The sequence below is a fragment of the Bufo bufo genome, chromosome 6 (assembly GCF_905171765.1).
Source record: "Bufo bufo chromosome 6, aBufBuf1.1, whole genome shotgun sequence".
Lineage (NCBI taxonomy): Eukaryota > Metazoa > Chordata > Amphibia > Anura > Bufonidae > Bufo > Bufo bufo.
Genome location: NC_053394.1, coordinates 234,530,147 through 234,557,005, shown reverse-complemented (window position 1 = coordinate 234,557,005; position 26,859 = coordinate 234,530,147). Strand labels below are relative to the sequence as shown.

Below are 26,859 nucleotides of genomic sequence, written 5' to 3'. Positions count from 1 at the left end.
CCTTATAAAAAATAGCACATGATCTACCCTGTCAGATGAATGTTGTAAAAAATAAAAACGGTGCCAAAACATAAATTTTTGGGTTATCTTGCATCACAAAAAACGTAATATAGAGCAATTAAAAATCATATTTACTAAATAAGTATTTGGAGGATAAGGCACAACAAAAAGTATTTTTTGAGGGGGCCCGATATTTCAGGGAGTCTCGGAAGCCAGGGAGACTGCTGTCCACTCTTATACAGAACCAAAGGGGGGACGGCAGAATCAAGTGTGTTGAGAGGAGAGATGGGGGGATAACATCCAACCAGGGAGAAATCGAGCAAGAATTTGTTAAATATTATAAGGACCTTTACTCCTCGGAGGGAGTAGGGGGGTGTGAGGATATAAGACTCTTTATGGAGGGTGTACCGCTCCCTAGTCTCTCCGAGGAGGACAGGGATTCACTGAATGGTCCTATAGAACTGGAGGAATTACGGGATACCCTCAAATTTATAAAGGGTAATTCCAGTCCTGGGCTGGATGGTCTTCCCTTTGAGATATATAGAAGATATGGTGAGGTTATTCTCCCTGTATTCCTGCGGGTCCTTAATGAATCCATGGACAAGGGGGAACTCCCTGCTTCCCTTTCGGAAGCGGTGATTGCTTTGATAGGAAAAAAAGGGAAAGATGAGAGTAAGGTGGACTCGTATCGCCCCATCCCTCTTCTCAACACGGATTTTAAAATATGTGCTAAACTACTGGCAAACCGCCTAAAAAGAGTCATAGGAAAAATAATACACTCAGACCAATCAGGGTTTGTCCCGAAACATCAGGTTCAAACGAATATTCGACGGGCCCTGCTGAACATCCAGATGAGCGGGGAGGGTGCTCACTCCATCCTGTCATTGGACGCGGAGAAAGCGTTTGACAGGGTGGAGTGGGCATACCTCTGGAAAATAATGCATGAGATGAACTTGGGGGAAAAATATATTAGATGGGTGCAATTGCTATACCATCATTCGAAAGTGAGGATTAAAATTAATGGGGAGATATCTGAGTCAGTAGTATTGCAAAGGGGAACCAGGCAGGGGTGCCCACTTTCCCCCTTATTGTTTGCCATATTTGTCGAACCGTTGGAATGTAAGGTGCGAGCAGATGATAATATTAGGGGGTTTGGGGGAAGGGGTGCAGCAGACAAAATATGCTTATATGCGGATGATATCCTGTTTTTTTTGGAAGGGGGGGCGCAAACGGTGCCATACCTGATGGGGATAGTAAACCAGTTCGGCCGAATTTCCGGCTTTAGGGTGAACTGGATTAAATCGGTGTTGCTCCCAATCGGCTATGAAACTATGCGAACGGATATTAATGTTAAAATATTAAAATCCACAGAATCATTTGAATATCTGGGAATAAAAATTAGCTCGCGGATACAGGAGTATATAGAACTTAACATCTCCCCCCTGCTTAAAAGGGTTAAAAACAAAATAAGTATTTGGCAAAAATTTATGATTCGACAGGCAGATCGAATTGCCATTATCAAGATGGTCCTGTTACCGCAGATTCTTTATGTCATTTCCTCCTGCCCTGTGTGGATAGGGGATCCTTTTTTTAATGTATTGGAAGGATTGATAAATGATCTCATATGGGGGCAAAAAGGGTTAGGCTGAAACAAAAGTACTTATGGTTAGATGAAGAAGACGGTGGTTTGTCCGTCCCCTGCTTTAGAGCCTATTATTATGCATCCCAGCTTCAGTGGTTAATGACAGAAGATGACAGACTGCGTCATTTTCTGGCAGGCGAGTTTGAAGGTCTTTAATACAATATTATTAGTGTCCTGGAAACTGGGATTTTTAAAATAAAGGGCAGGAAGTGTCCAATTAGCAATATGATGCACTTATTATGGGTTAATGTTAAAAAATTACTGGGGATAAGTTACTCACTAAAGATTACCCCTATATGGGGGAATATAAACTTGGGTGAGTTTCAGAAGTTGGATGACTATGTATTTTGGGAAAAAAATTGTATAAAGTTTATCTCACAGATTGAGGTGAAAGGAAAGCTCAGGACACTAGAGGAACTGGGGCTTAGTATAGAATTAGACACTCTTACACGGTTTAGATACACCCGATTAAAGCACGCATTTGACTCAACAGAGAACAAAGAGTATTTAGTCACTGAACACTCAGAATTTGTAGAATTCTGTTATCACAGTAATGGGACTAAAATATCAATTTCACAGATATATAAAAAAAATTAAAAGGGGGCTAGTGGGAGTGACTAAGTTTAATAGTGAAAGAAAATGGACATTAGAAGTGGAGTCTAATAGTCTAGATTGGAGATGCATTTAGAAAAATAAAAAGAAGCACTTTATCGAGCAATTTCCGGCTGATACAGTCTTTCATTCTCCACCGAACCTATATCACCCCCTGGGTGCTGAGTAGGATGTATAAAACAAAGGATTCTAGATGCTGGAAGTGCAAAGCGAACAATGCGGATTTTATCCACCTGATCTGTTATTGTCCTCCTATTCAGGATTATTGGACTCAGGTATTTCAGGAGCTAATTAGATCAACTGGGTGCACTGCGCCACTGGAGATTTCTATAGCGGTGCTCGGATATATTAGGAAAATAGGTTTAGACAGCAAAAATTAAAGGAAATGGGCAAAAGGACTGATGCTGGCGCGGGTTGTGGTGGCCAGAGAGTGGGGGGCGGACGCACCACCAAATATTGAAGAGTGGAAGAACCTATGCGATAGGGTGCAGAGATATGAATATGCCTGTAAGATAAAATAAAATAAACAGGGAAGGTAAACAGATAGGAGAAAAGAGGGGAGATAAGGAGTAGGTGGGACGTGCTTAAAACTCAGAATTAATAAATAAACGAAGGAGGGAGGATTGAAATCCCAGACCGAAATCCCCAATATGAGATCAAGAAATCAATCTCTTCTCTTTTTTCTAAAGAAACCATCAAGACAACCAAGGGGGGGGGGGGGGGGGGGGGGGGGGGGGTTATAATTTGTTATTATAATTTGTTATTATATATGTATGATATAAGAAAAGAAACAGGGTAATGATAGACTCCTGATGATTAATGATAATTATGTAACAAACGTTTGTATACTGTATATCTGGGAATCATCACTGTTTATATCTTTTGTTCCCTGTCTGTTCTCTTGTTATTTTTTATATGCTGAAAATGAAAATAAAAACATTAACTTAAAAAAAAATATATCATATTTACCCCAAAATAGTACCAATAAAACTGGCACCTTACCCCGTAGTTTCCAAAATGTGATCACTTTTTTGAGTTTCTACTGTAGGGGTGCATCAGGGGGGCTTCAAATGGGACATGGCATCTAAAAACCAGTTCAGCTAAATTTGCCTTCCAAAAACCATATGGCGGTCCTTTCCTACTGAGCCCTGCCGTGTGCCCGTACAGCAGTTTACGATCACATGTGGGGTGTTTCTGTAAACCGCAGAATCAGGGTAATAAATATTGAGTTTTGTTTGGCTGTTAACCCTTGCTTTGTTACTGGAAAAAATGGATTAAAATGGAAAATCTGCCAAAAAAGGGAAATTCTGAAATTTCATCTCCATTTTCCATTAATTCTTGCGGAACACCTAAAGGGTTAACAAAGTTTGTAAAATCTGTTTTGAATACCTTAAGGGGTGTAGTTTCTAAAATAGAGTAATTTTTGGTTTCTATTATGTAAGCCCCACAAAGTGACTTCAGACTTGAACTGGTTCTTAAAAAGTGGGTTTTGGAAATTTTCAGAAAAATTTTAAGATTTGCTTCTAAACTTCTAAGCCTTCTAACGTCCCCAAAAAATAAAATGTCATTTTCAAAATGATCCAAACATGAGGTAGACATATGGGAAATGTAAAGTAATAACTATTATATGAGGTATCACTATCTATTATAAAAGTAGAGAAATTGAAATTAGAAAATTTGGGAATTTTTCCAAATTTTTGGTAAATTGGGATTTTTTCACAAATAAAGGTGGAATATATTGACTCAAATTTATGACTATCATGAAGTACAATGTGTCACGAGAAAACAATCTCAGAATGGCTTGGATAAGTAAAAGTGTTCCAAAGCTATTACCACATAAAGTGACACATGTCAGATTTGCAAAAAATGGCCGGACAAAAGAGCGAAAACTGGCCCGGGGTAGAAGGGGTTAAAAACCCTACATCGGCTATACATGTACGATGGATGTCGGGAAGTGGTTAATTTGCTCTTAAATCAGTAATTGTTATTGGGTAACTTCCTCAGTATTATGAGCTTAAAACTTTTCTTACACAAAGCTGATTGGGGTTCCTGTTGCATTCTCATTTTCTAGCACGGAAAATGAAACGAATAGCAATGTTAAAAAATGTTCTTCCTCTTTCTGACACAAATTTGTCTAGCAGAAGTAAAAGTGAAGAAGCAAAAGGTAGCATGTGCTGCAATATGTGATCTGCCTCTAAAAGAACTGATTGTGAGCACTGACATAGTTGTAGAGCTGTCGCTTACTTTCAGAAATTCTGACCACAAAAATGCTTTACAATTAAAGATGTTTTCCGGGTTATACATACTCATGACCTATCTTTAGGATAGCTTCTTGCTTAGTTATCTGTGTTAATTCTGGCAGCTACAGTAAACAGGTCGTCAGTGGGGTGCCAGATGTTAGACCCCACCAATCTAATTTGGATAAACTATCTTAAAGATAGCTCATCAATATCTATACCCTGGAAATCCCTTTTAATTTGCATCCCTGGAAATCCCCTTTAATTTGCATCTCATTGAGATGTGTTTGCATACTGCTTTGCTAAGTGCAATTTGTATATTCTCATAGAGTGGACTCCTGATGACAAGTCTTTGAAGCCTGCCTAGTATCTCTAGGAGATGTTTCTCAGCTCTGTTCACCTAAGAAAGATGCAGCTAGCCGAACCTCAGCAGGCAAAATGTAGTATTACACAATGTGTAAGAAATTTGCAGTTATAAAGTTTTAAGCTCATAATAGTGAGGAAGTTACCCAATAACAATAACTGATTTAACAGCCGATTAACCACTTCTCAACATACATTGTACATGTTTGGCCGATGTTGGGTCTTTAAAGATTATGTCCATTCAGGAGCTGAGCGGGCACCTTAGCCACTAGGTGTCTACTGTCTTAGGGCTCTTTCACACCTGCGTTGTTGTGTTCCGGCATAGAGTTCCGTCGTCGGGGCTCTATGCCGGAAGAATCCTGATCAGGATTATCCTAATGCATTCTGAATGGAGAGAAATCCGTTCAGGATGCATCAGGATGTCTTCAGTTCCGGAACGGAACGTTTTTTGGCCGGAGAAAATACCGCAGCATGCTGCGCTTTTTGCTCCGGCCAAAAATCCGGAACACTTGCCGCAAAGCCGGATCCGGAATTAATGCCCATTGAAAGGCATTGATCCGGATCCGGCCTTAAGCTAAACGTCGTTTCGGCGCATTGCCGCATCCGACATTTAGCTTTTTCAGAGTGGTTACCATGGCTGCCGGGACGCTAAAGTCCTGGCAGCCATGGTAAAGTGTAGTGGGGAGCGGGGAGCAGCATACTTACCGTCCGTGCGGCTCCCCGGGCGCTCCAGAGTGACGTCAGGGCGCCCCAAGCTCATGGATCATGTGATCACATGGATCACGTCATCCATGCGCATGGGGCGCTCTGACGTCATTCTGGAGCGCCCGGGGAGCCGCACGGACGGTAAGTATGCTGCTCCCCGCTCCCCACTACTACTATGGCAACCAGGACTTTAATAGCGTCCTGGGTGCCATAGTAACACTGAACGCATTTGGAAGACGGTTCCGTCTTCAAATGCTTTCAGTACACTTGCGTTTTTCCGGATCCGGAGTGTAATTCCGGCAAGTGGAGTACACGCCGGATCCGGACAACGCAAGTGTGAAAGAGGCCTAATACAGCAAACATCCAATGGAAGAGTCACTAATCCGAGACAACTCTGATCATGGACTTTTTACCCCTCAGATGCCTTAGTCAATTACTGGAAAAGCTGAGCTCCTGCTGACCAAATGGCTCCCCTGTGACAAGATCACTGGAGCCGTTTGGTTGCCATGGCAGCCCGGGGCATTCTGAAGGCTCCGAAGCCTGCCATAGCAAAGTTCCTATCAAGCCCTAACATTTTGGGGGTCTTTTACTAACCAGAAATACGCCTATATTAGACATATTTCTGGAGAAGATTGTGGCGCAAAGATCCTAGCTAACCCCTAGCTTAACTCCCCAAAAAAAAGCATACATCGTCCATCAGTAAAAAAAAAAAAAAAAAACGCTGCCTGCCTCTGCAGGTGTCCCAATGTCTCTTTAGTGAACAAAATAAGGACATGGAGGCAGAAGCAATAAAGTAGTGGAGAAAAAAAAGGTTCGTTTAATCCATGTTGTGGCATTGCAAACACATACATTTGAATCCCTTCTGTTAGCTGTAGAAGGACTGTACGTCACTATCCGGCTTAGTTCACATTTCACTTATTTGAGAATACATCAGTTATTGTCAGCCCAAAGCAGGTGCAGGTCAAAACCACAGAACAGGTGCAGACCTATTCATGATACCTATTCTGAGAGTAGGTTTGGCTCCTGAATTTGCCTCACAATAAGTGATGGAAAAAACTGACCAAATAACAGAAGTGTGAACTTACAGGTCAATATTAGCGTCAGCCCTAACTTATCTGCCTGGACTTAACTGTGCAGTTTAAGTAGTGGCCCCATGACAGTGGGGAGGGTGTCAGCAGTAAGGCTATGTTTACATCACTGATTATTTTTCCGTTCTTCTAATCCATCAGAAGAACAGGCAAAAAAGCGTATCCTGTAGTTTGAGCATCTGCCTTCAAACAGTCAGTATTTGGTCAGCATTTGATCAGTATTGGTAAGGCAAAAACAGGAGTGGAAATATTTGCATGTCTTCTGTGTTTTGCACCCACCCCTGCTTTTGGTTTCCAAATCATGATCAAATCCTGATGCAAAATACAGACCATGTGATAGAGGTCTCATGCTCAATTTGCATCAGTTTTAACCATTTGTGTCTGAAATCAGTTTTATTCAGATGGAAAAAAAAGTCCTACATGCAGGACTTTTATGGCCTCTATCACACGGTCAGTATTTGGTCAGTTTTTTGCATCAGAATTTGATCATTATTTGTAAGGCAAAACAGGAGTGGGTCCAAAACAGAGTTCACACATGATGGAAATATTTGCATTTCTTCTGCGTTTTTGGACCCACTCCTGCTTTTGGCTTCCAAATCATGATCAAATTCTGATGCAAAATACTGACCGTATGATAGAGCCTTTATTGACGCTCAAACAACAGGACCCTATCCCAATATTCTACAATTAAAAGCTTTGTTAACCACTGTGGCGAAAATAACCTCGCCACTGGGTTTTGGAGGGGCCTGTTTGCCAGCCTCTTGCCTCAGGATTATGGGCCATATACTAACTTTGAAGGAGAAGGTAGACCGGCCGCACAGCCTAAATCTGTGGAACTGTTTTGGGCAGGAAAGCCATGCTTGCAGTCAGCCAAATGTGACTTCCATTGAATTCGGGAACCCCTTCTCGGATCTTGGTGATTTTTGGATATGTTGTTCACCCAGATCAGAGCTATTCATGGATGTATAAATTATATGTGGGGTTTTGAGGTGTTTTCTGTGTTTTGGGGGAAAATGTGTGTTTTCTGCCTGTGAGTGATTAAGTTAACCCATTATGTTTGGTAATTGTATCACAGGCAGAGCCCATTGTGTTTTGGTAATTGTATTTTGTTCATTGCGTCAAAGACAATGCCTATTCTGTTATTGAGTGCGTCACAGGCAATGCCATTGTGTCTGTTAATTGCGTCACAGACAATGCCATTGTGTTTGTTGAATGTATAGTTTTTGTGTAAAGGATTGGCTGCTATGTTATGTCCTCAGTTCCCAACCAGGTCCACGGGGTACCCTTGTTGGAAAATGTGTATATAAGTCAATGCTTGTGTGTTCAATAGAGAGACCTGCTTTACTCCTTCATGAAGTTTTGGCTCATGTTTGGGGGATGGGATAACTACACTCTTGGGGATTGCTATATCACAATACTCCCCTGAGTATAAGCTCTTGTAAAAGCTTGTTCATGGTTCCTGCTCTGTGGATTTAGGAGAGGTTCACCCACTGGAAGCTGAAGCCCGATCTTGGGTCCAGTGTGGGTGGACGACGGTGAGACCCCAACTAAGCTGCGGCGGTTCTTGGGGTCTGTGGTGGTTATGGTGTCAAGTTGAGTGCTTGGAGCCCTCGGGAAGCACTAGGAGCATCCATCAACGAAGGTACCCAGTCGGGGTGCCAGGAGAAGCAGCTCGGAGACACCATTCGTGGAGTATATTGAGGGCAACACTAGTATCCGTACAGCGCCCCTGGCTACAGCAGGATGGAATCGGCTAGTCTTCAGACAGCGTTCCACTATGAGGAGGAGGATGACCCGGACTGGAGGGATGCAGTCCAGAAAGGCGTCTGGCACGAGGCCCTGGAAGATGTACAGCGTCGGCGGGGCGAGAGTCTCCCCAGTAAGGAGCAGCAGTTGCAGATGCGAGTGGCCCTGCGAATGCCCCTTCTGGGAGAGCAGCCCCTGGATGAGTGGGTGACAGAACTCGAGAGCCTGGTATGGAAGGAGCTGTGGCTAGACGACGCCTACCAGGCACTCTGGTGGTACGTGATTCGGCACTCCCCCTGGATGGCTGAGCACAACAGACCCGAGGGTGAGGATTATGATGGCCCTGGCCTGTTCTTTGAGGCCTTAGCAGAACCGGAGTTCGGAGATGCTGGAGAGTCCCGGTTCTGGAATATCTATGACTACAGGGAGCCTATGCATGATTGGGCTACAGCGAGAGAGGTGAGACAAGACCTGGCATCTCTAGTGACAATGGAGTGGGAGCTGGAGCAGGATTACCAATACTTCCTCAGCTCAATTCGGCCCCAATATACACTGCCAGAGAGCTGGGTGTCAGTCCCAGACCTACAACCCTACAGCTGGGAAGACCCGACTGAAGTATCCCCTGCTTCAGTACCAGCTGCGGAGGTAGGGGAAGTCATAGACTGGTCCTGGGGGGAACCCCATATGGCAGGTGGAGATGGGATTGAGGTCCCTCCACTGGCCCTACAGGGATGCTGGGCAGTCGGCCCAGATCCCCAACAGCAGCTGGATTTTCAGGGAGTAGGGGCAGTCGGTCCTGCTCCCCAGCGGCAGTATGTTTTGCAGGGAGAGAAGAGCATCGTCTCCATTCCCCAGCGGCAGTGTACCTTGTGTACCTTGAAGGGTTCACCCACTAGAAGCTGAAGCCCGGTCTTGGGTCCAGCGTGGGTGGATGACGGTGAGACCCCAACCAAGCTGCAGCGGTTCGTGGGGTCTGTGGTGGTTATGGTGTTAAGTTGAGTGCTTGGAGCCCTTGGGAAGCACTAGGAGCATCCATCAACGGAGGTACTTAGTCGGGGTGCCAGGAGATCCATTACAACCACTGTATCTAGTGCTTGGCACGCCTGTTCCTATGCTCAGCTCACAGTAAAATGGCAGAGACCAGGCGGGATGAGGCTTTTATAGGGCTGTGACATCACAGGGGAGGGATATCTGCTGACTGGCTGGCTGCATGGCATTATGGGTCATATTGGCTTCCTGAGCTTCTGACTTTCAGTTTTTAACACATGTAGCAGCTATTTTAGGAAAAAAAACTATTTATTACTATGAAACACGAGGATTCGTGGCAAATTAAATTTATCCAGAAATTTGGATCAAATTTAATTTGTTTTACTTCGATTCGCTCAACGCTAATCACCCTGCGTAAGTACTAATGATGTTTAGATTACAATATAGAATGGGCAATGGATTAGACCCAGATGTCAGGTTGTCAAACATGAATGGTAGGAAATCTACATTTTTCACCCTAAAAAGCAAAGATGTTCAGGCTTATGATTCCAATGACTGAGCAAAATGCTGAAGTACCCTCCAGACACATCACATCACATCAAAAAATCTACCATTGGGCAAAACTATGCTTGTATATTTGTAGTTATCTTTTCTTCAACAGATCCAAACTGATTAATCAACTAATGCACTTTTTCAATCTGTATTTCAAACTGCTATACAAAAATGTGTACTAAGAGTGTGCACCAAGACAACACGAGAGTCAGTAAGTAGAAAATGTATTACAAAAAGTGATCAAGTTTACATTTTTTAGCTGTAGTGGGTGAAAATTAGATGTAGTAACGGAAAGTATACAAACACCACAACCACATATGTCCAAGAATATGATCATAAGCTTATAGAATCTAGTAAAGACCATGGGTTTTTATTTTAACCCTTTCAACAGGAAAAGTCATTATTATATGAAGATTGCTTCACAAGTAATTTTTTTATTTTCTCAGACTGGCCAGCAGATTGTGGGGTTGCATTTTTCCAACAAAACACTGCTGGAAGAATTGTGTCTGGGAATGAAGTACGCCCGTTCTCCTGGCCATGGCAGGTTTCCTTGCAGGTAAAAATATAGCTCCTGTGATAAATATTTGTTCATATATTTTTGGGTATTATATGTGACTGGAAATCATTATGGTTAGTGGGTTAGCTATAGGGGAAAAAAGGGTCCAGTCCTATGAAAGGACCTTGTGGAAGTGAATTAATAGGCATTAATAAAAGTGATTTACAGTAAGTACTATTGGGGTACCGCCACATGGTGTGGTTGAGCTGTGGTTGAGACGTGACCACCATGCATCCATACAGGCTGCAGCAGTAGCATATTAACGAAGGGCTGTATTACACAGTTAGGGTCCATTCACATGTCCGTAGTGTATTGCGGATCCGCAATACACCCGGCCGGCACCCCCATAGAACTGACTATTCTTGTCCGCAATTGCGGACAAGAATAGAACATGGTCTATTTTTTTGGGGAGCCTTGGACCGGAAGATCGGGGCCGCGCTCTGGAAATGCGGATGCGGACAGCACACTGTGTGCTGTCCGCATCTCTTCTGGCCCCATAGGGAATGAATGGGTCCGGATTCGTTCCACAACATTGTGGAACAGATCCAGATCCACTCTATGTGATCCATGTGAATGAACCCTTAGATTTAGCAGACAATTGTCGTAAAGGAAGTGTTCCTTCCTGGCAATCACCTACTCGTCAGTGAAGGAGACCGCCCTATTTACATGCAGTGATCTCACAGTATGGGGAAGACTGATCGCTAATGCTATTGCTCATCCCCATACATAATCATTATTTGCCGGCAGGAGAACTTGATTAGACAGCGCAATCTGCTACCAGCTAACAATGATTTTTGTGCCTGCATAAAAACATGATTACCCGATGAACGAACATTTTCTCCTTCATCAGGTAGTCGGCGGCATCTTTACACAGGCAGATCATTTCTAACAAGCATTCCTACGAATGCTTCTTAGCGATGATCTGGCCAATTCTCAACCAGTTAAATAAAGCCTTAACTACAATCAAATTGTTTATTCATTGTTTATTGTTAATGGCCGTGAGTTTTTACAGGTTATACCTTATTCACACAGGCAGTGATTTCCATCAGTAATTGTGAGCCAAAACTAGGTATGGCTCTAAACACAGAACAGGTGCAGATCTTTCCAAAATACCTTATCCCTGTGTAGAAACAAAATAGCAGGTCCAGCACTTGGGTCTGGAATAAAAAAACATATATCTTTTATTTCAAATATTTTATTTTTTTTAAAGTCCAAAAATGGCACACATTAGGACATATACCCATGAGATATCCTGCTGTGTGCCATTTTTGACTTTTTTTTAAATATGTGAAATAAAAGATTCATGGTTTTATTCTAGACCCAAGTTCTGGACCCACTATTTTGTTCCTACACTGGATTTGTTTCTCCTAAGGATCTGTGCACCGAAGACAAACAAAGGCGATGTCACAGGTAATGGGGAGGGTATAACACCAAATGACACACAGAAGGAATAGACCGGAGTCTAGGCCTCAAAGCTAAGGGAGAGGGATGGTGACCTTCTAGGAATCCCTAGACCTCTCCCTGACTCCTGCCAGTATAAGTAGACCCTGAAGGTGGAAATACTCATACACCAGAACCTAGGCCCTGAAGACCCTGGAAGGCCCTACGAATGGTGGCAGGGAATGAGACTACTGGTTCCTTCCCAGATGAAGGAACCAGCGTCTCCCTGAGGCCTAGACAACACACACAATCAAACAACAAAATGGAAGACAAAATGCACTTCACGTAGAATGGAGGAGCAGGAGATCCAAAGAAACAACAAACCAGCTCAACCAACTCCAGTAGGAAATATCAACTGCATAGTAAGCAGTGTGATTCAGGACTAAACAGAGCCTTAGTAATGACTACAAGCTGCAACTACCAAGAGGTGTAGTCATTACTAAACAACAACACTGCAAGGAGAAAACAGAGACTGTCAGACACCCTCACATGCCGTCAGTCTCTCCGATCTTCTCACCTCTTTCATGGGAGGGACCATGATAGTACCCTCCCCCCTCTACGGGTGACCTTCGGACACCCAGGGACAACTTTATCAGGATGCGCCCTGTGAAAGGCCTTCACAAGGTGACTGGCATTAACGTCAGTCGCAGGAACCCACATTCTTTCCTTTCGACCGTAACCTTTCCAGTGCACGAGATACTGAAGAGATCGACTGAGAATTCATGAGTTCACTATCCTGGCAATCTGAAATTCAAGATTACCGTCCACCAAGACAGGAGCAGGAGGTAAGGAGGACGGTTCAGCAGGTTCGACATATCTTTTCAGTAATGATTTGTGAAAAACATTATGAATTTTTAAAGCCTGCGGAAGTTCAAGACAAAAAGCAACTGGATTAATATTGGTAGAGATCTTATATGGCCCAATAAAACTTGGCCCCAACTTTCAAGAAGGTACCTAATGTTTCTTGTGGACAGCCACACAGAATCACCCACTCTCAGGTCCGGACCACTCATACGCCTCTTGTCAGCCATACATTTATACTTTTTGGCCATTTTTTTAAAAATAGTTTTGAATTTTCCACCAAATAGATGACAACGAAAAGGAAACTCTTTCCTCTTCCGGTATATCAGAAGTCTCAGTACCAGAAAATGTGCCAAACTGCGGATGGAACCCATATGCTCTGAAAAATTACGACTTATCAGTGGACTCCTGCCTATGGTTATTTATGGCAAACTCAGCCAACGACAAAAATGAAGACCACTCCTCCTGATTCTCCAAGACAAAACATCTCAAATAAGTCTCCAGATTCTGGTTAGTGCGCTCAGTCTGTCCGTTTAACTGAGGATGAAAGGCCGAAGAGAAGGACAATTGTACCCCCAGGCAAATACAGAACGCCTTCCAGAATCTGGAAAAAAACGGAGTCCCTCTATCAGACACCACATCAGAGGGGATACCATGTAGTTTCACAATGCTATCGACAAACACTTGTGCGATAGTTTTAGCATTAGATAGACCTGATAATGCTATAAAGTGCGACATGTTTCTGAAGCGATCAACAACCACCAGAATCACGGTTTTGCCTGAGGAATTCGGCAAATCTGTGATAAAGTCCATGGACAAGTGAGTCCACGGTCGGGATGGGATAGACAAGGAAAGTAGAGATCCTGAAGGCCGAGTATATGTCAGCTTTGCACGCTCACAAGCTGACACATAGCCCTCAACACATTTACGCAATCCTGGCCACCACAATCCCCTTGAAATGAGATCAACTGTGGATCTGCTCCCAGCGTGTCCCATAAGAACAGTAGTGTGATGTTCTTGAAACACCTTGTGCCGTAGTTCCGAAAGAACAAACAACTTCCCTGGAGGACAAGAATCAGGTGCATCTTCCTGGGCCTCTAACATCTCTGCCTCAAGTTCAGGATAAAGGACGGATAAAACCACCCCATCAGCTAATATCGGGCAAGGATCCTCTGAATCACTCCCCCCTCCCCCCGGGAAAGCTACGCGACAAAGCATCCGCTTTGACGTTTTTAACCCCAGGGCGATAGGTGACAACAAAATTAAAGCTGGTAAAAAACAACGACAATCTGGCCTGTCTTGGGTTCAGATGTTTAGTCGACTCCAGATAGGCCAGATTTTTGTGATCAGTAATTACCGTAATGGGGTGAATCGCTCCTTCCAACCAATGACGCCATTCCTCAAAAGCCAACTTAATGGCCAGCAACTCTCTATTACCTACATCATAATTTCTTTCAGCAGTAGAGAGTTTTTTTGAGAAAAAAGCACGTGGCTCCATTTCCTAGGAGAAGGACCCTGCGACAAGACTGCTCCAACCCCTACCTCGGATGCGTCAACTTCCACAATGAATGGCTGTGACACATCATGCTGCACCAGTATAGGAGCAGAAGCAAAACATTCCTTCACAGCAGAAAAGGCTTGTAATGCCTCATTAGCCCAGACTAAGAAATCTGCACCTTTCTTAGTCATAAATGTTAATGGTTTACCAACAGTTGAGTAATTCAAAATAAATTTACGGTAGTAGTTGGTGAACCCCAAAAATCGCATGAGCGCTTTCAGATTTTCAGGTCGATCCCAGTCCAACACAGCACTGACTTTTTTCAGATCCATACAAAACCTGAAGATGAGAGTAGGTAACCCAGGAATTGCACTTCTGGAACTGCAAATACACACTTCTCCATCTTAGCATACAATTTATTCTCCCTTAGGATATGTAAGACCTATCTCACGTGATCCTGATGCTTCTCCATGTCGGGGGTATAAATTAAAATATCATCCAGATACACCACCACAAACCTGCCTACCAGATGATGAAAGATGTCATTGATGAACTGTTGAAAAACAGCAGGAGCATTGGTCAACCCAAAAGGCATGACCAAATTCTCAAAATAACCTGCAGGAGTATTAAAGGCCGTCTTCCATTCGTCCCCCTGCTTGATCCTTACCAGATTATATGCCCCCCTCAAATCCAACTTAGAGAACACTTTGGCACCAACAATCTGATTGAACAAATCTGGGATCAAAGGAAGCGGATAGGGATCACGGACAGTAATGCGATTAAGCTCACGGAAGTCCAAACATGGCCTAAGAGTTCCGTCCTTCTTTTTTACAAAGAAGAACCCTGCAGCAACTGGTGATTTGGATGGTCTAATATGACCTTTAGCCAAGCTCTCGGTGATATATTCTCGCATGGCTACTCTTTCGGGTTCAGAAAGATTATACAACCGAGACTTGGGCAATCTAGCTCCGGGAATAAGGTTGACAGGGCAATCATACTCCCGATGTGGAGATAACTCCTGGTCTCCACTTTCAGAGAATATATCAGAAAAATCTGAAATAAAAGAAGGTACAATTTTAGTGGTTACAACAGAAAGCGACGTGCTAAGACAGTTGTCTATGCAAAAATCACTCCAATGAAGAATCTGTCTCGCTCTGTTAGGGTTATGTTTGGATAACCATGGTAAACCTAGCATCAGAGCAGCAGGCAGACCCTCCAGCACAAAACATCAAATGGATTCTTGATGAGAATCTCCCACCTTTAGGCGAATGTCCTGCACAATCTATGACAAATATTTTTGTGAGAGTGGAGCAGAATCAATCGCAAACACCAAAATATTTTTGTCTAATGTGCTTGTTGTCAAACCATGCATACAGACGAATTGGCCATCCACTAGGTTAACCCCTGCCCCACTGTCAATAAATGCTTCAATTCCCGGTAAATGACAAAAAGTACATTCTCAGATTCCCCACCCACACTACCAAGAGTGAGAAGAGGACTAAACACATTAGTTCTCTTTCTCTCTTTTTCACCTTGACGTTTAACATAAGAACATACGTTAACAAAATGTCCCCATTTACCACAGAAAAAGCAGAGTCTTTTCTTGACCTTAATGTTTTTATTACCAGGTCCAGGAGTGACTTCCTCCAACTGCATTAGCTCATCATCAGACATGAGCTCAAGTGCCTCCCTACCCAAAGTGTCGAAGAGGCCGCTTCCCCATATCATAGTGCGTCCCGAGTGAGAGGAACCTTAGATCTCTCCCTCAGGCATCTATCAATACGTACAGCCAGAGACATGGCCACCTCCAATGACTCTGGATATTCGTGATATGCCAATGCATCCTTCAGGTTCTCGGATAACCCTTGACAGAATTGACTACGGAGGGCCGGGTCATTCTACTCAGTATCAATTGCCCATCATCTAAATTCAGAGCAATAGGACTCCGCAGAACACTCTCCCTGCCGTAAGCCACGCAACTTTGTCTCGGCCAGGAAGACCCGATCTGGGTCATCGTAGATTGTGATCTGGTCGGCAACGAAAGCGCCCGATACTGAGCGTCACCTTTCAGAAACAAAATAATAATCCCCACTTTTGACTCTCGTCCCCAGAAGAGTTAGGACGTAGTCTAAAATATAGTTTGCGTGACTCCCTGAACGGAACAAAGTTGCCCTGGAAAACCTATCCGGGAGAGCGATCTTAGGTTCCGGGCAGGTCTGGCTACCGCTGCTGGAAGCCGCCGCCAGTGGTCTCTGAAACTGCAAGACGGCCGTGCGGAGGTCAGCCACCTTCAAAAACAATCCCTGCATACGATCGACCAGTGCAGAAACAGTATCCATCGATGCACTGACACCACCAAAATGACTTTTTTTGGGGCGGTTGATAATGTCACGAGTAATGGGGGGGGGATAACACCAAATGACACACAGAAGGAATAGACCGGAGTCTAGGCCTCAAAACTAAGGGAGAGGGATGGTGACCTCGACCTCTCCCTGACTCCTGCCAGTATGAGTAGACCCTGAAGGTGGAAATACTCATATACCGGAACCTAGGCCCTGAAGATTCTGGAAGGCCCTAGGAATGGTGGCAGGGAATGAGACTACTGGTTCCTTCCCAGATGAAGGAACCAGCATCTCCCTGAGGCCTAGACAACAACACACACAATCAAACAACAAAATGCAAGACAAAGTGCACTTAGCTTCAAGCAGAATGGAGGAACAGGAGATCCAAAGAAACAACAAACCAGCTCAACCAACTCCAGTAGGAAATATCAACCACATAGTAAGCAGTGTGATTCAGGACTAAATAGAGCCTCAGTAATGACTTCAAGCTGCACCTGCCAAGAGGTGTGGTGATTACCAAACAACAACACTGCAAAGAGAAAACAGAGACTGTCAGATACCCTCACGTGCAGACAGTCTCTCTGATCTTCTCACCTCTGTCTAGGGAGGGACCATGACAGGCGATGAGCTGATTGCATTTATTTCTTTGTGTGTTATCTCTGTATAGGCTCCAATCCTGATGGAAATAACTGACCAAAACACTGATGTGTGAATGAGGCATTACCGGGTGGCCATTAACAGTGATCATCAAATAAACAATTAGGTTCTAAGTTAAAGGGGTTATCCGAGATGCGCTGTACATCTGTCACTTCTGGGATCATTGGGCATGTGATCCCAGTCTGGGATTACAACCTGCAGTGCAAGCATCTCTTGCCAAAGCGCTTCTGAGGGATTCAGACTCATGCAGGCGCTGCGGGTTCTAACCTCCGAAGTGGCAGCCACATAGGATCATGCAGCCTGAAAAATAACCCTTTTGCAGCCATCCAGAGGGTAACAGGACTTTTCTGTGAATGAACAGAACTCTGGTTGATCACAGGGGGTTAATTACAGTACACAATTACCCTATTGTACATGCATTACACTGCAAAAGAACTTCAGAAATTCAATTTACTACCTTCCATGGACATTCACATTTTTTTGTGACCTACAAGAAGAATGGTGAATTTAATACTGTAATTTGGTTAATTGCTTTATTTGTTTGACTAACTGAATTGTGCTTTGTTTTTTAAGGTTCGGGCTAGGGGAAGTAAGAAATTTGTTCATGTCTGCGGTGGGACGCTCATTCACAAAAATTGGGTCCTCACTGCGGCCCACTGCTTTCAGAAGTGAGTTTTACAATTTTGGTTTTGTCATAGTTAACTATTAGTCATTTGCTCAGATAAATTGATCTGAGGAAAAACTAGAAAAAGGTTATAAAAAAAAAAAATACTAGATTTTATTTACAGTATGTTTATGACTGTCCTCATAGCCTATAATATTTTCATGGGTAGAGCTAGGAAGTGGTGTGCCTATAAAGCAGAGAGAGTTTAATATAAAAGAATAAATAAAATTAACTAACTTTTGGGCCTCATTTCTAAAAACTGTGTAACACTATAAGTGTCCTTATTACCCGTAGCAACCAATTAAGGCTCAGATTTTATTTTTCAAGAGCAGTTTAACCCCTTGGCAACCAGCACCGTACCTGTATGGTGGAAGTCATTTCTTTAATGTGAGTGCCATAGCAGCCGGATGTCTGCTATTTGAAGCAATCTGAAATTAATGTCTGCGATCGGTGATAACACAGATCGCAGACATTTAATCTCTCAAATGCCATGGTCAAATGTGACCACGGCATCTGAGCGGTGAAAACCTGGGTTCGCTGCGGCAGCCTCGTTTCCCATTGAATGATCTGAGGCTGCCAAACCTATGTTCCTATGAAGACCCCTCCATAGGAACATAGCGAATTTCTTATAGACTTCAATGCTAATTCATTGGAGTCTATAAGAAAAGTGATATAATTATCGCTTCTTCAAGTTCCCTAGGGGAACTTTTAAAAAGTGTAAAAAAAAAAAAACTAAAACATTTTTTAAAATATAGAAAATATATATATATACAGTATATATATACAGTATATATATATATATATATATATATATATATAATGCGAAAAACAACTGGCAGCACCACCTTGGAAGCAATTGAAGGCGGGTGCAAAGTCCAAGTACGGTAACTGGATCTTACCCACTTGTAGATAATAGAAAAAATTGGACTGCACTCCAGACGGTTTCTTCAGTAAAACAACAGGTAGTGTTTATTCACTCATGTGGTAGCAGCAAAAAAGCGACGTTTCGGCTCAACATGAGCCTTTTTCAAGCATTGATAAAAGTGCAAAAGCAGACATATATAGGTGAACCAATCAAATCATTGGATACATCAACATAATTGATACTTAATAAAAAACAGTGTAAAAAGTTTACATACAATCATAAGGAGGTCATCCCAGTAATCATGAATAAAGTGACTAGTGCTATCAGTAAATCAAGTGCATAATAGAGCTGACTAGCATATGATAATACATAAAATCCATAAATCTTGTCAGCTGTTCCTTATACATACATTGTAATTAATAATACTTTAATTGTGCACATATGTAGCGGGGATATAATGATGAGTTAGTACCTGGGGGAGTGATGCAGCCCACACATACCATCGCGTTGTTGAGCGCGTCTCGAGGGTGCAAGTGCGCATGTCCCGGTCGCATATACCTAATCAGTCAGCGTCCGAGTAACACCACACTATTCCAGTGATGACGCTCTCGAGTTACGCAATGGACGCACATTGTTGACTCCTATTGAGTCGCGTCCGCTGACACCAGGAGAAGAAAGCGCATGCGCACTCCCATCATTAAAGCTCGGAATCACCATGTTGCTAAAGGGAGTTTGGCCAGTATATATATTTCGTACTGAATTACATGCTGCAGGCCTGCTAGATTCAATATCAGGTCACAGTGGATGATTTCCACTAGTTGCAACCTAGAGGAGCGTCCCCACTTTTCCAAGATAGGAAACTATCCCCTATGTGCGGCCCCAATGCTGCATGCACGCCAGTACCACCAGCATTGCGGGCTGCATTCTAGTTGCGGCTCGTGACCTAGAGGGTTCTCCTCATCAGTATATACCAAAACTATAATCTACAAGCAGTCAGCATTGCCAATCTACATACTACCCTACCTTATATGTGATCGGGACAAGAACACTACACCCCAGAGAAAAAAAACGCAACAAATTACATAATAAAGGAAAAGCGAATACTTTGTGGGCTCCTCGTCCACCGTCCAGGCTCATCATTGTTCTTTCATTTCTTTCCCCGAAATTCCAGTGAATCTGAAATGATATACAGAATTAGTGATACAAGTGACACTCAGAAAACCCATTGCCCTTGTTTTACTTATTTCTATTATTTTTTGTTGATGTTTTTTATTGTTATTTTTTACAGTTTACATTTTTTATACAAAATATTTTTATCAATGAACATATCCCCCGTAGGAAAAAATCGGATCAGTCCTTCCGCTATTTCGCCGCGCCGCCGGACCACCGCTCCGTCCCCATTGACTATAATTGGGACGGGGCGGAGCTCCGGCGCAGCACGGCAGTTCGCGGTGAGAGGCCGCCGAACTAAAAAGTCGGACATGCAGGACTTTTAGTCCGGCGGCCTTTCGCCGTGCACTGCGCCGTGCACCCATTATAGTCAATGGGGACGGAGCGGCGGTCCGGCGGCATGGCGAAATAGTGGAAGGACGGATCCGACAGGGTGAACAGCCTGTCGGATCCGTCCTGTCGCAAGTGTGAAAGTAGCCTAAGCCAAGTTCGGCTTAGTATTTTGATACAGTAATTTATGCGAATAAACAAAGTGACACATAATAGAGGCAGGACGAAGTAAGTCTCAAGATATTTGCAGAAATTTTGGAAAAACCTCCACGGAGGCCATATATTTTATGGTAGGATGGAGCCGATATTGTTAATAAAGTTTTTAAAAGAAGCGGGATTGGATACAGCAATCCGAACCCGATTCGCTCAACCCTAATCATAAACATCACTGCATCGTTTACTCCCGTACTATTAAAATCTAAAAAATATTTATCCCATGCAGCAGATGTCGTAACGGAAACAAAAAAAATCTAAATGGTAATCATTTTTTTTGTCACACCCAGAGAATGAAGGTAACAGGTCAGTTTTACCACCAATATGAGTGGCGGAATTGCATTTTTTTCCAATTTCTCCCCATTTTACTTGTCCACTATATTATGACATTTTAAATGGTGCCATTAGTAAGTACATCTGCAAAAAAAACACAACAAAAAAACAAGCCCTCATATGGCTATGTAAGCATAAAAATAAAAAAAGTTATGGATTGAGGAAGTCAGGGAGTAAAAAAAAGAAACTCAAAAACGGAAAGTATTCAGACCCTTTCACTTTTTTCACATTTTGTTATTTTGCGTCCTTGTGCTAAGATAGGACCCCATGATGAGAAAGTGAAAACAGACTGTTCAAAATCTTTATTGAAAAGCAAAAACTTAAATCTTTCATTGACATAAGTATTAAAAGAGTCCAATTGCCCCCCGAAACAATGCCAGAACAGGTCAGAAGCACAGAGGTTAAGAAATGATAAGCTCAGAGTCCTGTCTACAAATGCTCGCAGTTTAGGTAAAAATATCAATGAACTTGGGTCAATAATGGCATCTGAGAATGTAGATTTAGTGGCTGTTACGGAGACATGGTTTAATGAAAGAAATGACTGGGACATAACCATACCAGGGTACTCTTTATACAGAAGAGACAGAGAAGGCAAGAAAGGAGGAGGAGTGGCCCTGTATGTGAAAGATAGCATTAAATCTAACCTAATACAAGTTGGTGAGGCCAACATAGAGTAAGTTTGGGTTACGTTGCAGTTTGCTAATCATGCAGTAACTCGTGTAGGTGTGATATATAGACCACCTGGTCAAGTTAAAGAACTAGATGATCTACTAGTTGCAGAAATAGCTAAAATGACAATGAAAGGAGAAGTTATCATTATGGGAGATTTCAATCTTCCAGATATAAACTGGAAAACCAAAATAGCAAGTTCTACCAGGAGTACAGATATTCTAAATTCCCTACTGGGGTTATCTCTACAACAAGTGGTTGAGGAGCCAACCCGGAGGGAGGCCATTTTGGATTTGGTATTCACAAATGGGGATTCGGTATATGATGTCATTATAGGCGAAACCTTGGGATCTAGTGATCACCAGTCAGTGTGGTTTAATATAAGAACTGTGAAAGAGTCCCACCACACAAAAACAAAGTTTTAGATTTTAGAAAAACAGACTTTTCAAAAATGAAATTAGTCATAAATGAGTCCTTATCAGACTGGAACGGATTACATGGACTCCATGAGAAATGGGACTACTTAAAAGGTGCATTATTGAAGGCAACAGAAAATTGCATTAGACTTGTCAGTAAAAGCAAAAAAAGGAAGAGACCACTGTGGTACTCAGCAGAAGTGGCCCAAATCATTAAAAATAAAAAGCTAGCATTTTGTAATTATAAAAAAAACCAGAGCAATGAAGATAAGGAAATCTACAAGATTAGGCAGAAAGAGGCCAAGCAAGTTATAAGAACTTCTAAAGCGCAGGCAGAAGAAAAACTAGCTCAGTCTATGAAAAAAGGGGATAAGACATTCTTCAGATATATAAATTAAAAAAGGAAATTAAAACAAGGAATAACTAAATTAAAAACAAAAGACGGAAGGTATGTAGAAGAGAATAAAGGGCTAGCCGACTGCCTTAAAGCGAACCTTTCACCTCATTTTCACTTGTTAAACTAGCCACAGTACCTTATAGATTATATTGAATGTGTTGTTATCCATGTTAGTGCCGCTTTCCTGCACTTTTTATTCATAAAAAAACCGTCTTATAAAGTTCTGATTTCTGCTCCAACAGTCAGGCAACAAGTCAAGGGGGTAGCCCTTCCCTCTCCTCTGGCCGTACCTCCCCTGCCCTAACGCCGCCTCTATGCTTTGTGATTGACAGCCGGCTCAGTCGCCGGGACGGCGCTTCTGAATCCTGCGCATGCGCCGTCCTCCTCATTCGCCGCGCGATCCCGTCTTTCTGGCAGACAGAAGCACGACCATGTAACAGGATCGCGCATGCGCCGTACGCGATGCCTGCCTGTCTGCTCTCCCTCCCGTGCGCGCGCTCCACTATCTTCAGGCTCCAAGTGCCCCACGTGATCACTGTAGACTTGCCGCAGATTGCAAGCCAGTGATCATCGTGAGCCCCAGAAAGACGGGATCGCGCGGTGAATGAGGAGGACGGCGCATGCGCAGGATTCAGAAGCGCCGTCCCGGCGACTGAGCCGGCTGTCAATCACAAAGCATAGAGGCGGCGTTAGGGCAGGGGCGGTACGGCCAGAGGAGAGGGAAGGGCTACCCCCTTGACTTGTTGCCTGACTGTTGAAGCAGAAATCAGAACTTTATAAGACGGTTTTTTTATGAATAAAAAGCGCAGGAAAGCGGCACTAACATGGATAACAACACATTCAATATAATCTATAAGGTACTGTGGCTAGTTTAACAAGTGAAAATGAGGTGAAAGGTTCGCTTTAATGAATACTTCTGTTCAGTTTTTACAAAAGAAAAAGAAGGAGAAGGACCTCCACTAGAAAGGATGACTAATAAATCGTTTGATGCATGTGTCTTTACAGAGGAAGATGTTCTAAGTTTGCTGTCTAAAGTGAAGACAAATAAGTCACAGGGGCCTGATGAGATACACCCAAAATTATTAAAAGAGCTTAGTGGTGAGCTGGCAAAACCGTTAACAGATTTATTTAACCAATCATTAGCAACAGGAGTCGTCCCGGAAGATTGGAAATTGGCAAATGTCGTGCCCATTCACAAGAAAGGTAGTAGGGAGGAATCGAGCAACTATAGACCAGTGAGTCTGACATCAATAGTAGGCAAATTAATGGAAACCCTATTAAAGGATAGGATTGTGGAACATCTAAAATCCCATGGATTGCAAGATGAAAAACAACATGGGTTTACTTCAGGGAGATCATGTCAAACAAATCTTATAGATTTTTTTGACTGGGTGACTAAAATAATAGACGGTGGAGGTGCAGTAGACATCGCATATCTAGATTTTAGTAAGGCTTTTGACACTGTCCCACATAGAAGACTTATCAATAAACTGCAGTCATTGAGCATGGACTCCCATATTGTTGAGTGGATTAGGCAGTGGCTGAGTGACAGACAACAGAGGGTTGTAGTCAATGGAGAACATTCAAAACAAGGTCATGTTACCAGTGGAGTTCCACAGGGATCTGTACTGGGACCAATTTTGTTTAATATCTTCATAAGTGATATTGCAAAAGGCCTCGATGGTAAGGTTTGTCTTTTTGCTGATGACACAAAGATATGTAACAGGGTTGATGTTCCTGGAGGGAAACGCCAAATGGAAAAGGATTTAGGAAAACTAGAAGAATGGTCAGAACTCTGGCAACTGAAATTTAATGTGGATAAGTGCAAGATAATGCACCTGGGGCGTAAAAACCCAAGGGCAGAATATAGAATATTTGACACAGTCCTGACCTCAGTATCTGAGGAAAGGGATTTAGGAGTAATTATTTCAGAAGACTTAAAGGTGGGAAGACAATGTAATAGAGCAGCACGAAATGCCAGCAGAATGCTTGAATGTATAGGGAGAGGTATAAGCAGTAGAAAGAGTGAAGTGCTTATGCCGCTGTACAGAACACTGGTGAGACCTCACTTGGAGTATTGTGCGCAGTACTGGAGGCCATATCTCCAGAAAGATATAGATACTCTAGAGAGAGTTCAGAGAAGAGCTACTAAACTAGTACATGGATTGCAGGATAAAACTTACCAGGAAAGGTTAAAGGACCTTAACATGTATAGCTTGGAAGAAAGAAGAGACAGAGGGGATATGATAGAAACTTTTAAATACATAAAGGGAATCAACTCAGTAAAGGAGGAGAGCATATTTAAAAGAAGAAAAACTACCACAAGAGGACACAGTTTTAAATTAGAGGGGCAAAGGTTTAAAAGTAATATAAGGAAGTATTACTTTACTGAGAGAGTAGTGAATGCATGGAATAGCCTTCCTGCAGAAGTGGTAGCTGCAAATACAGTGAAGGAGTTTAAGCATGCATGGGATAGGCATAAGTCTATCCTTCATATAAGATAGGGCCAGGGACTATTCATAGGATTCAGATATATTGGGCAGACTAGATGGGCCAAATGGTTCTTATCTGCAGACACATTCTATGTTTCTATGTTTCTATGTATTCAGACCCTTTACTCAGAATTTAGTTGAAGCACCTTTAGAAGTGATTACAGGCTCAGTCGCCCAGCCCAAGCCACTGAAAAACACCCCCACAGCATGATGCTGCGAACATTATCCTTCATTGTAGAGATGGTATTGGCAGTGCCTGGTTTCCTCCAAACACACCGCTTAGAATTGAGGCTAAAAAAGTTAATCTTGGTATTATCAAACCAGAGAATCTTGTTTCTTACAGTGTGAGAGTCATTTAGGTGTTTTTTGCAAACTTTTGTCTTTTACTGAGGAGAGGCTTCTTTCTGGCCACTCTGCCATAAAACCCAGATGAATTCTGCAGCTATGGTTGACCTTGTGGAAGTTTCTCCTATCTGCACACATGATCTTTGGAGCTCAGTTAGAGTGACCAATGGGTTTTTGTTTACCTCTCTTAGGCTATTTTCAAACTGGTGTTTTGGCTTTCCGTTTGTGATATCCGTTCAGGGCTCTCACAAGCGGTCCAAAACGGATCAGTTTTGCCCTAATGCATTCTGAATGGAAAAGTATCCACTTAGAATGCATCAGTTTGCCTCCATTCCGTTTCCATCTCCAATCCTGCAGCATTTTGGTGTCTGTCTGACGAAACTCAGCCAAACGGATCCATTCTGACACACAATGTAAGTCAATGGGGACGGATCCATTTTCACTGACACAATCTGGCACAATAGAAAACGGATCCGTCCTCCATTGACTTTCAATGTTGTTCAAGACGAATCCGTCTTGGCTATGTTAAAGATAATACAAACAGATCCGTTCTGAACGGATGCAGACGGTTGTATTATCTGAACGGATCCGTCTGTGCAGATCCATGACGGATCCGCACCAAACGCGAGTGTGAAAGTAGCCTTACCAACTACCTTTATCCCTAAATTACTTAGTTTCGAGAGTTGGCCAGCTCTAGGAAGACTCCTGGTTGTTCCAAACTTATTAGAGAGGCCATTGTGTTCTTAGGAACTTTCAGTACAGCAGATTTTTTTCCCTTCACCAGATCTGTTCTTCCACACAATCCTCTGAGCAATACAGGAAGTTGTTTCTCCTCATGACTTGGTTTTTGCTCTCATCTGCATTGTCAGCTGTGAGACTTATATACATAGGTGTGTATTTTTGCAAATCATGTCCAAACGACAGAATTTACCACAGGTGGACTCCAATCGGGGGGTGGAAACATCTCAAAGATGATCAAGAGAAATGGCCCACAAAGCTATATTTGCAAGTGTCAGAGCAAAGAGTCTGAATACTTATGTCCATGCGAAATTTAACTTTTTCCTTTTTAATGAATTTGCAAAAATGTATAAAATTCTGTTTTCATTTTCTCCTTAAGGGGTATTCAGTGCAGACTGATGGTGAATTAACTAAGGATCTGATCATGTAGCGAGCCCCTGAGGAGCTGCTGCAGATAATGGCAGTGGTAGTGGCCCTGGTGAAGCGCTGTGTCACGGTATATGCCCTCAGGCCATTGCTCCCAGTAAAAAAGGCAGTTTGAAGAATCAGGCCACAAGTAAAAGTTTAACTCTCTCTCTTTACAAAATACAACCTGTGTCACATCCAGCAACAGTAAATCAGACTCCCTATTTAGTTGGGCTGTGGATCCACCTCCATTCCTGTGCTTTGTTTTTTTTTAAGTGTCTAATAACCAACAAAGTTGTAATCTACTGTCTAACTACCCGTGTACTATACCTAGCATGTCTTCCGTTTCTGCTCTTTGAGGCCTGCCCTGAACTTGGAATTGCTATCTGGATTACTTATGTACTCAACCTACCCAGACCTTGGACTACATCTTTTGCCTGGTCCCTTGGTGCTTTGCATCAGTGTCTCTGACCCCCGTGGGTCAGCAGCCAACTACACCAAGACTACTCCAGGCGTACCCGGCCTGGTTGGTTCCCTGCAGTCCAGACCCCTGTGTTAAAGTGTGACTACAAGGGCCACCCTTAGGTATAGCCTAA

General features: G+C 42.9%; 1 protein-coding gene across 1 annotated transcript in view; it reads left to right on the top strand.

The window, feature by feature from the left end:
- The window catches only part of LOC121004751 (elastase-1-like), a 64,574-nt gene that overhangs the window by 28,247 nt on the left and 9,468 nt on the right, over window positions 1-26,859 (top strand). Inside the window, exons 2-3 of the mRNA XM_040437089.1 lie at window positions 10,379-10,488; window positions 17,800-17,894. Of these exons, the coding sequence (XP_040293023.1) occupies window positions 10,379-10,488; window positions 17,800-17,894 (205 nt within the window). The remainder of the gene's footprint in view (window positions 1-10,378; window positions 10,489-17,799; window positions 17,895-26,859) is intronic.